General features: G+C 41.7%; 1 protein-coding gene across 11 annotated transcripts in view; it reads left to right on the forward strand.

Annotated features, from left to right (window-relative positions):
* DIP2B (disco interacting protein 2 homolog B) overlaps positions 1-14,384 on the forward strand; it is a 234,650-nt gene that overhangs the window by 127,194 nt on the left and 93,072 nt on the right. For all 11 annotated transcript variants that reach the window (XR_014803180.1, XR_014803179.1, XR_014803183.1 and 8 more), the window contains exons 3-4: positions 2,823-2,951; positions 12,705-12,830. Coding sequence is in view for 6 of the 11 variants with exons in the window: in XM_084955587.1 (XP_084811713.1) it covers positions 2,823-2,951; positions 12,705-12,830 (255 nt within the window). In the remaining 5 variants the exon portion in view is untranslated. The remainder of the gene's footprint in view (positions 1-2,822; positions 2,952-12,704; positions 12,831-14,384) is intronic.

Genomic DNA, 14,384 nt, shown 5'->3' on the forward strand with positions numbered 1-14,384 from the left:
TAAAATGTGCGACTTCTAAATGCACAGTGCCTAGCATAGAGCAAATACTTAAATGTTAGGGTTTTGTTTGTTTGTTTGTTTGTTTTAAATAGACCAGAGCCCTGGGAAGGGAAGTTTTTTCTGTAAAGGACAAAAGAGGAAATATTTTAGGCTTTGAGGACCGTACAGTTTCTATCACAGGTACTCAACTCGGCCTTTATAGTGTGAAAGCAGCCATTGGCAGTATGTTAGCGGATGCCCGTGGCTGTGTTCTGATAAAACTTTATAAAAACAGATATGGGTCACAGTTTGTTGACCCTGTTCTAGAGTAGTAAAACTAATAAATGAGACAGTGTGAAAATGTCAAGATTCCGTATAGGTCTTCTGTGAATTCTACGTCAAGAGAATTTAGGTTGATTAAAAACTTCAATTTACAATCCCAGGCATTACATTTAAAAGTCTCAGTGTTGGAGTTCCCATCGTGGCGCAGTGGTTAACGAATCCAACTAGGAACCATGAGGTTGTGGGTTCGATCCCTGGCCTTGCTCAGTGGGTTGAGGATCTGGCGTTGCCATGGGCTGTGGTGTAGGTTGCAGACGCAGCTCGGATTCCGAGTTGCTGTGGCTCTGGCGCAGGCTGGCAGCTACAGCTCCGATTCGACCCCTAGCATGGGAACCTCCGTATGCCACAGGAAGCGGCCCTAGAAAAGACAAAAAATGAAACAAAATAAAATGAAAGTCTCAATGTTGACAGAACAGAAACTCATGGACTTGAAGAGCAGACTTGTGGTTGCCAAGGGGGGAGGGCCAAGGGAGTGGGATGGACTGGGAATCCGGGGTTAATAGATACAAACTATTGCCTTTGGAGTGGATAAGCAATGAGATCCTACTGTATGGCACTGGGAACTACATCTAGTCATTTATGATGGAGCAGGGTGGAGGATAATGTGAGAAAGGGCATGTATGTGAGTCACTTTGCTGTACAGTAGAAAATTGACAAAACACTCTAAACCAGCTATAATGGGGAAAAAAAGATTAAAAGTCTCAGTGTTGAAACTTGTTCTGCTCAGATAATATAAATCTCAGCCACCAGGAACCATCAAAAACAAACATTTCTATCTTTTTTTTTTTTTGAGCGTTGCACCTGAGCCATATGGAAGTTCCCAGGCTAGGGGTCTAATTGGATCTGTAGCCTCCAGCCTATGCCAGAGCCACAGCAACGCCAGATCCGAGCCAAGTCTTCCACTTACACCACAGCTCACAGCAACGCCGGATCCTTAACGAGCGAAGCCAGGGATCAAACCCGAAACCTCACGGTTCCTAGTCGGATTTGTCTCCACTGAGCCACAACAGGAACTCCACAAACAAACATTTCTAGATCCATTTAGAGAGCATCCTAAAATATATTATTCCTTGTTTTCTTAAACAGCATATGGGTTTTGGGTTTTGGCTTTATAAACCCACTCTTAGCTGTGATCTGGAGCAGTGCATTTGCTGGAGAGGTGACATCTTCCTATAGTGGTCACTTAACTTTTTGTGTTTAAGCTACCTTTCTGGGCACAGCTAAATGCTATTTAAGAAACTTAAAATACACCTTAAAAAAAAAAAGAAGGAAATTCTGCAACATGTGAGAGCATGGATGAACCTGGAGGATATGATGCTGAGTGAATTAAGCAGACACAGAAGGACAAATACTATATGACCTCACTTATGTGAGAAATTTAACACAGTCAAATTTATGGAAGTAGAGGGTGGAATGGTGGTTGCTGGGGACTGGGGAGGGTGGAGGGGAAATGGGTACAAAGGCTTAGCTGCACCAGAGAAGTTCTGGAGATATGCAGTACAACGTCATGCCTGTACTTTACAATACCCTATTGTACACCTAAAATTTTGTTAGAAGATTATATCTCATGTTAGATATTTTACTAAGATTTTAAAAATTATGATTTAGGAGTTAAGACCATTTGAGGAAATAAAAGGCAGTAAAATATGAGAACTTTAAGTGTTTTTCTGCTTATTTTACCTGCGTATTTACTCGTCCCCATATTCTTGATAAGACAGTGAATGTTGGGAGAACATTGTATGGGGGCAGGCCAGGGACTGGAGAGGGATAGCTTCAGTGGTGATGCCTGTTGGAAGAGGGCCTATTAAGACTTGAAGACTGGAGTTCCCATTGTGGCGCAGCAGAAACAAATCCGACTAATAACCCCGAGGTTGTGTGTTTGATCCCTGGCCTCCCTCAGTGGGTTAAGGATCCCGCGTTGCCGTGAGCTGAGGTGTAGGTCGCAGACGCAGCTCGGACCCAGCATTGCTGGGGCTCTGGTGTAGGATGGCGGCTATAGCTCTGATTAGTCTCTTAGCCTGGGAACCTCAATATGCCTTGAGTGTGGCCCTAAAAAAAAATAAAAGACTTGAAGACTATTTTTGTTTAGATGATATGTTTATATGGAGTAACTAATGGTGAAAAATAGCAAAGCTATTCTTGCACCACTGTGCAGAATTAGGGGTTATGTACACCCCACCCCACCCCACCCATCTTCCCTCCCAACTAGTACTTGGAGTCTTTGGAATGGCCTTTTCACTTACTTGTGTCTTCTTGCTATTTCTTTCCCATCACCTGTTGACAAATACAGATCTAAGTTTTGTTTGTTTGTTTGTTTGTTTTAAAACCTGGATGCCTTTGCATTTTTTTTTTAAACATATATATTAAAGCTCTCCAACCCTTTACTGTTGATGGGGTAATGGTACCTACCTCAGAATGTGGTGGAAGTGCCATAAGGTGCTTAGAAAACATTAGCTATTATTGTTTTTGGATAACCCTCTTCCAAACTCCTTTTTTTTTAGAAACTGATTCAGCAGTACAGAAAGAACATAGAAACCAGACACCTGCTCCATCTGCACCTCAAACTTCTGCTCCTTCTAAGTACCACCGAACCCGATCTGGGGGAGCCAGGGATGAACGATACCGATCAGGTAAGAGGGAACTGAAAATTACCGTGGAACAGCTTTTCCTCACTGTAGTATGAACTGTCGGTCCTGAGAGCTTATAATGTTTGTTTTTTTTCCTTGAAGCACCAATATGTCTATATTAATTCATTCATCAACCACTTACTGAGTACCTGTTCCATGACAGGTGTCATAGATACTCTTATTTGCTTGGGATACAGCCCCAAATAAGACATTCCTGCTCTCAAGGGCAGAAGGGGAGCCAAGCAAGTACAAAGAGGATGTGAATAAATAAATAAGAAGGCAGAGGGCTAGGGTCTCCTGGGATGGCATTGGGAGAGCTCGGTAGACCCTGTTGGAAGAGGCAGGTCCTCTGTGTTGCCAGAGCTGTTGATTAGTCCCTTAACTGTTGGAGCTGGAAAAGAAACTCACAGTAAAATTTCGAGTTGATAAATCCTTCCCCTTTACTTCTTCTGACCCAGAAAACACCCACGGGGAAGGAAACGGCTTGTGCTGTGGCTGGCAGTGGGAATATGCTCCTGCCACCTGCCCATCCAGGACTGATGAGCAGAAATAAATCACAGACTCCCAGGTGGACGTGTGGCATGGTAGCTCGTCCCACGCCCATCGAAGGTCCACTGCACTAATAAGATAGTCAGCACGGCACATGCATTATTTTCAGAAGTAGCAGAGTTAAGGCAGAAGAATAACTGGAATGTTATTGTACTTTACCCATGTTTTTTCTCCCTTATACCAGCCAAGGTTACCTTATCCTTTCCTTCCTTCCTCCCTCCCTCCTTTCCTTCCTGCCTTCGGCCAACTTTAGGTTCTCCTCGTTTTTACAGCATGCAACAAAAAGATTAGTAAGCAACACAAAAGGGATTCTGTACACTCTGTGTTCAGGCCGATCACATAGAGAAAAAAGACTTTAGTAAGCTCATTCATCAGTGGAACGTTTTGACCTTCACCTACTAAAACTCACCTGTCTTTTCCACCAGTTCTTTGAGATTTACCTCTCTCCCTGGGACTTTTTTTTTTTTTTTTTATGGTAGTAATGAGAAGGCCAGAGAGGAGGTAAAGAAGGGAACAAAGGTGATTTGAAAAACCTGAAGATAGTGAAAGTTGTGAGTTCTATACTACTGCCATTGGGGGGGCATAAAAGAGGAGGCCTGCAAACGTGAATTTTGGCTGAAAATCACATTCTTCAATATATTAGGAAGTGCCCAACTGAATAGCAAAGAAAAGTTTGGCACTTGTTGAGAATTCTGGCTTCCATGAATAAGAGGAAACCAACCCTAGCCACAGAAGGAGAGCAGATAATTTGTAGAGATTAATGGGAGTTGAGCTTCACCTCATTGCCACTCCATTCACAGGAAGGGTTACATTTGCATGTCATATGCAAAAATAGCTTAAGAATGTAGAGTATATTTGGGAATAATTGTAAGCGTCAGAATACAATGATGGGTACACAGAAAGGATTTAATATTCATTTCAGCGCGTGTAACTTGAAAATCCTCTCTTGGGGTTCCTACTGTGGTAGAGCAGATTAAAGATTTGGTGTTGTCTCTGCAGCAGTTCGGGTGTCTGCTGAGCCATGGGTTTGATTGCAGTGGCTCACGGATTCCGTGTTGCCGCAGCTCAAATTCGCAGCTCAAATTCGATCCCTGGCCCAGGAACTTCCATATGCCACGGGCACTGCCAAAAAAAGAAAAAGGAAAACCCTCTCTTATAAGAAAAAGGAAAATCCTCTCTTATTTGATGGAGGCTTATTAACACCTACATTTCAGCCAAACATTGTCAAATCTAAACAGATTCTGTGTTTCATGCTTCAGACCTGATGTAAAGAGCTTATGTTTATTCAGAATTTAAATTATCTGACCTGATTCTGTTGTTTGTGCTTAGCTAAGAAGGTCTGACATTTCAAATACACTTATTTAGTACCTCTTCTTCCTGCTTATTAAATCATGATGCTCCTTTCTACACACATGTTATGGTCTCAAGTGCAGAAAATACAGTCTGAGATGCAAGTGATCAGTGGTAAGTCGTTCTGATAACTCCTTTAATGTTAATCTTTTGAGCAATTAGCCACCTTAAACAAAACAACAGAAACAAAAAAGGACTTTAAAGGAGTATTTGTGTCGCCTTGTTCAGTTCAGACATAGTACTGGAAAGCGATACCCCCAGCCGTGTCTGGGGACTGAACTTCGGAAGTGATTTCTCTATCAAAGATCAAGATGAATTGTGTACTAGTGAATGAGCTAAATCCAGTTAAAAGAGCTGCTGCCTCTTCTTATCGGTAAGAGGCTTTGCTAATACAGTAACTGAACATCTCCTTTTGACACAGGTGTAATGGGCCAGGGCTTATCATGTTAGACAATAAATGGTGGTTTCATTTGTCCTGTGGTCTGATACCATGAGTCCTTGTGGCAGAGAAGAACAGGCTCTGTAATGATTAATTATCTCATTGTTATGGACTTTCTAAAGTGTCATTAATGTGACTAAGTCCCCAGTCTTGGCAAGTTTGCTATCACGTTTCATATCTCCTGCAGCAATACTTTTGGAAAAGTAGTGTTTTTCATTAAGAAGTGTGAGCATTTGATATGCTGTTGATCTCTTGAGAAAGTGCTTTTTTCTCAGTATAGTCAATTAATCATTTGTTTTCCAAGACAGCTAAGAACCATAGTTTCATCTAATATAGGAAGGACACTTTTCACATTTTAACATACCTGAAATCAGAATATGTTTTATATAAGATGATATCATAGATTCAATAAAAAAAGGCAGTCTTGATTCAACTAAGTAAATCTCAGGGATACTAAAGTAGGATAATAAATACAAGTTTATAATAAATATAAATGTAGGATCAAGCTATTCCATTTCAGAGCCAAGAGTAAGTCATTACTATGGTCTTAAAAGTAACAGCATAGGGGAGTTCCCGTTGTGGTGCAGTGGTTAACGAATCCAACTAGGAACCATGAGGTTGCAGGTTCGATCCCCGGCCTTGTTCAGTGGGTTGAGGATCCGGTGTTGCCATGAGCTGTGGTGTAGGTCAAAGACTTGGCTCGGATCCCACGTTTCTGTGACTCTGGCATGGGCCTGCGGCTACAGCTCTGATTCGACCCCTAGCCTGGGAACCTCCATTTGCTGTGGGTGTGGCCCTAGAAAAGACAAAAATGATAATAATAATAATGATTACATATATTATTATGTACACAGATATAGAAATCTGGAGAAATATGTACCAGACTATTGAAGTGAGATTATTTCTGGGAAGTGATGAGTCTAGGGAAAATTTTCATATATGTGTTTAGGTCTTTCCCCAATATGTAAATTAATTTTTTCCAGTTTTTTTTAATTGTGGTAAAATACACATAGCAAAATTTGTGTGTATTAATTTTAAACAGAATAATAACAAAGACTTTTTTTCTTTCTAAAAATTGAGGTGGCGTTCCCGTTATGGCACAGTGGTTAATGAATCCAACTAGGAACCATGAAGTTGCGGGTTCGATCCCTGGCCTTGCTCAGTGGGTTGAGGCTCCGCGTTGCCGTGAGCTCTGGTGTGGGTCGCAGACGTGGCTTGGATCCCAAGTTGCTGCGGCCCTGGTGTAGGCTGGCGGCTACAGCTCCGTTCGACCCGTAGCCTGGGAAACCTCCATATGCCGTGGGTGCGGCCCTAGAAAAGGCAAAAAGACAAAAAAAAAAAAAAAAAAAAAAAAAATTGAGGTGTGATGACATAACATTACCTTAGTCTCAAGTACACAGCATAATGATTCAGTATTTGCATATGTTGTGAATGATCACAATAGGTCTCATTAGCATCAGTCACCTTTCATAGTTACAAGAAAATTTTTTTTCTTGTGATGAGGACTTTTAAGATTTACTCCCTTAGCAACTTTCAAATGTATAGTAGAGTATTATTAACTATAGTCACCATACTGTACAGTACTTCCCATGGCTTACTTATTTTATACCAGGAGGTTTGTAAAAGATAGTTTTTAAAGTGATATCCTTGGATAAAATATTTAAAGTTTTACATCAGTTGTTCTTAATGACTTTTATTCTTTTTTTTTTTTTTTTTTGTCTTTTTAGGGCTGCTCCCGCAGCATGTAGAGGTTCCCAGGCTAGGGGTCAAATCAGAGTTGTAGCCTCAGGCCCATGCCAGAGCCACAGCAACACGGGATCCAAGCCGAGACTGTGACCCACACCACAGCTCACGGCAATGCCGGATCCTTAACCCACTAAGTGAGTCCAGGGATCAAACCTGCAACCTCATGGTTTCTAGTCGGATTTGTTAACCACTAAGCCACGATGGGAACTCCATAGAAAATGTATTTTTGATGTTCATTTGGAAAATCAAACACTAAAGAATAGCTAAGCAACACTGAGAAAGAAAATCAACAAGAGTGATTATACCTACTAGATGTTAAAACATACTCTAAAAACTCTATAATTAGAACAGTGTGGTATCTGGTTATTTTTTGCAAAAAGAAATATGGGCAGGATAAATTAATAAAGAGATTGATGGAGTTCTTACCGTGGCTCATCAGAAACAAATCTGGCCAGCAGCCATGAGGATGCAGGTTCGATCCCTGGCCTTGCTCAGTGGGTTAAGGATCCAGCGTTGCCATGAGCTTTGGTATAGGTCACAGACGCAGTTCAGATCCTGCATTGCTGTGGCTGTGGTGTAGGATGGCAGCTGTAGCTCTGATTCAACTCCTAGCCTGGGAACCTCCATATGCTGAGGGTGCAGCCCTAAAAAAGACCAAAAAAATAAAAATAAAAAAGAGAGAGAGATTGGTGACCTATAAGAGAGTGGATAGGATTGGGGTAGAAGTGGTTGTTGGGGAGTAGTGACACATCTTTAAGTTTACCTTGGTATAGTTTTGACTTTTAGAACCATGTTAGTGAATGGAAAACTATCTCTTTACTCACACTATTCCTGATAACTTTGTGGGTTTTCCACACCAAGCCATTCCCAAGTTCTTTGCAGATACCACCTAGATATCCTTATAATTTATCCTAATTTAATTCTGACATTACCTACTTGGAAGTTAGTGCAGGCCCCAAAGCTCATTCCGCGAGAATGCTCTTACCTTTGAATGCCAATCACAAATGCAGATCTTCTTTGACCTATGGTGGGGTTACATCCCATTAAATCCACTGGAAGTTGAAAATATTATGAGTTGAAATGCATTAAATACACCTAACCTACTGAACATCATAGCTTAGACTGAGCTGCCTTAGATGTGCTCGGAACCTTACTCCAGCAAACAGTTGGGTAAATGGAATGGCTGAGTGGTTACAGAGCGGTTGTAAGTGTATCACCTATTTACCTCTGTGATCACATGGCTGACTGGGAGCTGTAGCTTGCTGCCACTGGCTAGCATCATGAGAGAATATCGTAACCAGGAAAAGATAACTCAAATTTTGAAGTACAGTTTCTACTGAATACATATTGCTCATTAGCAGTTTATTATGAAGGGTACAGATGAAGAGGTACATAGAGCAAAGTCCAGGAGGGTCCCAAACCTAAGAGCTTCTGTCCCTGTGGAGCTTAGGGTGCACCTCCCTGCTGGCATGTGGATGTGTTCACCAACCTAGAAGCTCTCCAAACTGCTTATTTTATTTATTTAATTTTTTTGCTCGTTTTTTAGGGCCCCACTTGGGGCATATGCAAGTTCCCAGCCTAGGGGTCGAATTGGAGCTATAGCTGCCAGCCTATGCCACAGCCATAACACCACAGGGTCCAAGCCACATCTGTGACCTATGTACACCACAGCTCATGGCAACACTAGATCCTTAACCCACTAAGTGAGGCCAGGGATTGAACCCACATCCTCATGGATCCTAATCAGGTTCATTAACCGCTGAACCACAAAGGGAACTCCCCCTTTATTTATTTTTTTTTTTCTTTTTTGGTTGTACCCACAGCACATGGAAATTCCTAGGCCAGGGATCAAACCTGCTCCTCTGCAGAGACAAGACTGAATCCTTAACCCCTTGTGCCATAGCAGGAACTCCTCTAAACCTCTTACCGTAGAGTTTTTTGTGGAGACTCCATTACCTAGGTGTGTTTGATTAAATCATTGGCCATTGATGATTAGCTCAATCCTGTATCTCTTTCCTCTCCCCAGAGGATGGAGGGTGGGGCTGCAAGTTCTAAACTTCTTTTCTTTTTTTTTTTTTTTTTTTTCCTTCTTCCCTTTTTGGCCTCCCCACGGTACATGTATCTCCTGGGCCAGGGATCATATCCAAGCCATGACGACCGAAGCTGTAGCTGTGGCAATACTGGCTTCTTAATCCATTGTGCCAGGCTGGGGATTGAACCCGTGTCCCAGTGCAGCAAAGACACCACCAATCCCATAACACCACAGGGGGAGCTCCACAAGTTCTAAACTTCTAATCACGGACTTTGTGGTAACCAGCCCCCACCCTGATTTGCCTCATTAAAATAAAAGACACTCCTCTGGCTCAGGAAATTACAAGGGTTTTAGGATCTCAGTGTCAAGAACCCAGGCAGAGATCAAATATGTATTTCTTTTTGTGTCGCATAGTGTTTAATCCACAACTTGGGAAAGGACCTCTAGGAATCAAAGAAAAACAAATGAATCTAACTGTACTACTCAGTAAAATAATACAACCGTCAAAGGTGGAAGGGGTGAGAACTAACCCAAATATTTTAAAATTAAAACTAAAAATGAAGGATTGAACGTGCATCCTCATGGACACTAGTCAAATTTGTTTCCACTGAACCATGATGGGAACTCCAGGAATTTTAAAACTACTTTCTGTGTATTGTGGGATTGAGTGAATGAGTAAAATATATTGATTATACTGTTGAGCTGGGTTTTTTTTTTTTTTTTTTACTGTTAAAGAAGGGAGTTTACAAACGGAAAAGGGGAATATTGGAATGAATTCTGTGGTGTTGAATTGGAATTGGAGATATTAATGTGAACTCACAGTTTTTAATATAGATGAAAATAGATGTAGATATATATGTGTGCGTTTTTTTATGTTTATATTTCTTTATCCACTGAAAGCACTTAGAAGAAAGATACCCCAATGACACCAAGCACTCCTAGTTCTAGGATCTTTGGTTTCTAAATACCATTCTTCACTAAGAGGAGCCAGAGCTCCTTGGAGAAATGTGTGTAATTCCAGTGCTGGAGCAAGGAGCATACCAGATGCGCATGGATCATCTTGTACCAGGAGACAAAGAATGTTCAAAATGACCAGAATAGGAGTTCCCATCCTGGCTCATCCGACTAGCAACCATGAGGTTGCGGGTTTGAACCCCGGCCTTGCTCAGTGGGTCGGGGATCTGGCGTTGCTGTGAGCTGTGGTGTAGGTCACAGACGCAGCTCGGATCCCGAGCTGCTGTGCTCTGGTGTAGGCTGGCGGCTACAGCTTCAATTAGACCCCTACCTGGGAACCTCCATATGCTGCGGGAGCGGCCCTAGAGAAAGCAAAAAGACAAAAAAAAAAAAAAAGACCACAATATATCGAAAGGACATCAAAGGTAGTTTGTAGGGTCTCCTGATGGCCAAAGCTGGGATATATGAGCATCAAAATAAGTAATGATAGTAGCAGAATAGTCATGGAATAAAATGAGAATTGATAGGTCCGAATATAAATAAATGGTGGAGAAAGGAAAGCTTTTTCTGATAAGAGAATACCAACTAATAAGTACCATTATAATAATAATTGATTCAGGCAACAAGCATCAGTGGATGCTAAAACTCTACTGGGTGAAGGTCGAATGAAGTGTATAACATTTGTATAGGCTGAAAAGTATTCATCTGTAAATTATGTGTTAACTAGACAAAGGAAGGAGTAGAAACTTTTTAGCAGACAGCGTCTTAACCAAGTAATCAAAATCACTATTACCAGTAGCAAGGCAGATGCATCCTGACATCTTGTTTCAAGATAATGTATTACTTCTATGGTTGGTATTCCTGCCAAAATGCAAAACCTGAATCTGATTCAGAGGAGATATCAACAAACCAAAATTTGACAGTATAACTAGTTTATACAAAAATGACAAGGTATGGGAAGATGAAGGTTGAGAAACTGTTCCAGATTTTAGGATGATAAAGAGACATAACAACTAAAAGTACTGCGTGATTCTACATTGTGTCCCAGATCAGGGAAAGGGGGGCACTGTAAAGGACATTATTGGGACAGTGGCTGATTTGGAGGATTGGTTGTGGGTTAGATAATAGTTTGTATCAATTTTTGAATTTCTGGATTTTGATCAATGTACTGTGGATATTATATAAGAAAATATCCTTGTTCTTAGGAAATATATCTGAGTTGGAATTAATCCTTAAATAAATAGGATTAGACTTGCATGCTAAAGTGAAAATTCTGAATTATTCTTATTGCAGGCAGTTGTATGAATGTGGCAAAATTTGGAAACATTGTTTAAATAAATCATGGCACATTCATAGTGGAATACTACATAGCCCTTTATTTTTGTGTGTGTGTGTGTGTGTGTATTTCCTGTTGCTTTTTTTTTTTTTTTTTTTTTTTTTTCCCCACTGTACAGCAAGGGGGTCAGGTTATCCTTACATGTATACATTACAATTACACTTTTTCCCCCACCCTTTCTTCTTCTTCTTTTTTTTTTTTTTTTTTTTTTTTTTTGTCTTTTGTCTTTTTTTTTTGTTGTTTGTTGTTGTTGTTGCTATTTCTTGGGCCGCTCCCGCGGCATATGGAGGTTCCCAGGCTAGGGGTCGAATCGGAGCTGTAGCCACCGGCCTACGCCAGAGCCACAGCAATGTGGGATCCGAGCTGCGTCTGCAACCTACACCACAGCTCACTGCAACGCCGGATCGTTAACCCACTGAGCAAGGGCAGGGACCGAACCCGCAACCTCATGGTTCCTAGTCGGATTCGTTAACCACTGCGCCACGACGGGAACTCCCCGGATTTGTTTCTGATGCACCGTGATGGGAACTATTGTCTGGATAATTTTGCGGTTCCTATTAGACATTCAAGTGAAGGGCTGAATTCTTTTGTATCCGAAGTGACAAACAAGTACCATCAGCCCTTATATTTTTGTGTTTTTTTTCTTTTTTCTTTTTCTTTCTTTCTTTTTTTTTTTTTTTTTTTTTGGTCTTTTTAGGGCTGCACCCACAGCATGTGGAGGTTCCCAGGCTAGGGGTTGAATCGGAGCTATGGCTGCCAGTCAACTGCACAGCCATAGCAGCACTCAGATCTGAGCCACATCTGCAACCTGCACCACAGCTCACAGCAATGCTGAATCCTTAACCCACTGAGAGAGGTCAGGGATCAAACCTGCATCCTCATGGATACTAGCCAGATGTGTTTCTACTGAGCCAGGATGGGGAACTCCAGGCCTTATATTTTCCAGTTCAAAATCAACCCCTCTCTCCCCAAGCTCTCACTCCCTTTCAGCCAGTTAAGAAATCCTAAGCTTGAAAAGAGTGTCCTCTGGGCACCTGCACAGCACACGTTCCCTTCAGAGCTGGGATTCCCACCCAGTGCAGATGCCTGTAGATGCTTCCCCTCTCTCCATCCCCGACCCCATCTCCATCAGCTCCTTGTCTGCCTTGTTAAGGCATTTTTCTCCTCTGTAAATTGTCCTTGACTACTGCCTTTATCTCTTTTTCATTTTCATTTTTTCATTGTTACAATACAAGTGATAAAAGTCACCTAAACACCCCTTTTTAACAATTGAGGCAGTAATAGTTTATCTCACAGAAACAAACACTTTGAGAGCCAGGAGCTAATAAATGCAAACTTTTAATCTTTCAGATATCCACACAGAAGCAGTTCAAGCTGCACTGGCAAAGCATAAAGAACAGAAAATGGCTTTGCCCATGCCCACCAAAAGGCGGTCCACATTTGTCCAGTCTCCTGCGGATGCCTGCACGCCTCCTGGTAGGTTTATCAGAAGCGCTCTCTCTGACAGTTACTACGTTGATGTTTCCTAAATGAGTTCTGCTTTTTCTTTTCTGAGGTAGGAACCAGAACTCTGTCCTTGTCTTCAGAGGTGTATGAGAGTACACAGTGAAAGTGGCAGCTCTTGAATGTCCCATCAGAAACAACACACAAAAAGAGGCCTTAGGAGTAAAGCTATTTTTGAAAAAATTTCCTCCTGAATTTCCAGCATTTCCTTGCTGTGACCTCCAAACTCATGTAATCATAAATAAATAAAGGCCAAAGCTTAGGGTCTAAAAAATGTTCTTCTCTGATTAAATAGCTATTCTCATTGACATCCAGAATATGACTTGGAGTCTTTAAGAGATTTATGCTCCCAAATCAGGTGCTGTCTCTGCAACAGTCATAGGAATATGTAGACTTGTTTGTGTCATAAAAAGAGTAATTGTGCAAAGTTATAATCTGAAAAATGTGTGTAAATGTGTTTATGTGTATGTTAATATATTTTGTATATGTATATATATTTAAGAATCTACTTTTTATAGTGGAATTAGGAGTTCAGTGGGAGCCAAGCGTCCCATCCCCGTCCTCCAGACTTGGAAGGCTTCCTCCCACTAAAGTAAATTTAAGAGGTATAACTTCATATTTGAGGAGCAACTGGAACAACTTTTAAGTTGTCTATTCAGACTCTTTCCCAAAGATCTTCAAAACCTTAAAAAGTTTTTTTAGGTGAAATCCTAGGCAAAAGCTCGATGTAGGCCCCTAAGACTAAACATAATAAATCTATTTCGGAGCCTCAATACAGTGCCTCTCTATTGTCATGTTACTGGTAATGAAATCTTTGGGGAAAACCATTTCTGTTGGTCTAAGGGGCTTCCCATGTCTTTGGGGGGAGATCCCCGGGAAGATGACATTGTCCCTTGGACTCTGATTCACAGGCATCACGTTGAGCTGTTCACACTGATCCTGTTCCTGGCCTAGGTTTCTAGTGATAGTTTCCTCCTAGCTTTTGGCTACCTTCTCAGAGCATTTGGGTGTGCTGTGGGCTCATTAACTGTGTGTGCTTTTTTTCTTTACATATGTGGCGTCAATATGTTTGAAAGAGAAATAGCTCTGTGGCTTCAAGTGTTTCTCAAAACGTAACACAGGATACCTCTAGCAGCCCATCACAATGAGACAGTTTGTGTCTCTAGCGGCGCATACTTCCAGCCCACTCATTCAGAATCTTGGACGGCTTCCCTTCCTCCGCATTAGCCCAGCACCAGTTGGGTCCTCGTGGACAAAGGGGCTCTCAGTTTAGTAGCCGTTCCTTGCTGGCAGATTCTGCTGCAGCGCGGCTGCGGGTTCAGCCATGCTAAATGGCAGAGGGTAGGGAGCGGCGTGACTTGGAGCTCTTAGACACAGCCCTCTCCAGAGCTGTTCTGTTTCACAGTAAATAGTTTTGCTCTCATGGCCTCGGGTGAAATGTGAGAGTGCAGCAAAGGATCTTGAGAATGCTCAGAAGACATGGAAACCTCCTCTGTCCCCTTAGAAAGTGATTGCCTGAGGGGAATT

The sequence above is a fragment of the Sus scrofa genome, chromosome 5, assembly GCF_054392235.1.
Source record: "Sus scrofa isolate SSC_HxYL_T2T_F1_AM1 chromosome 5, Sscrofa_HxYL_maternal_Yorkshire_Landrace_v2.0, whole genome shotgun sequence".
NCBI lineage: Eukaryota > Metazoa > Chordata > Mammalia > Artiodactyla > Suidae > Sus > Sus scrofa.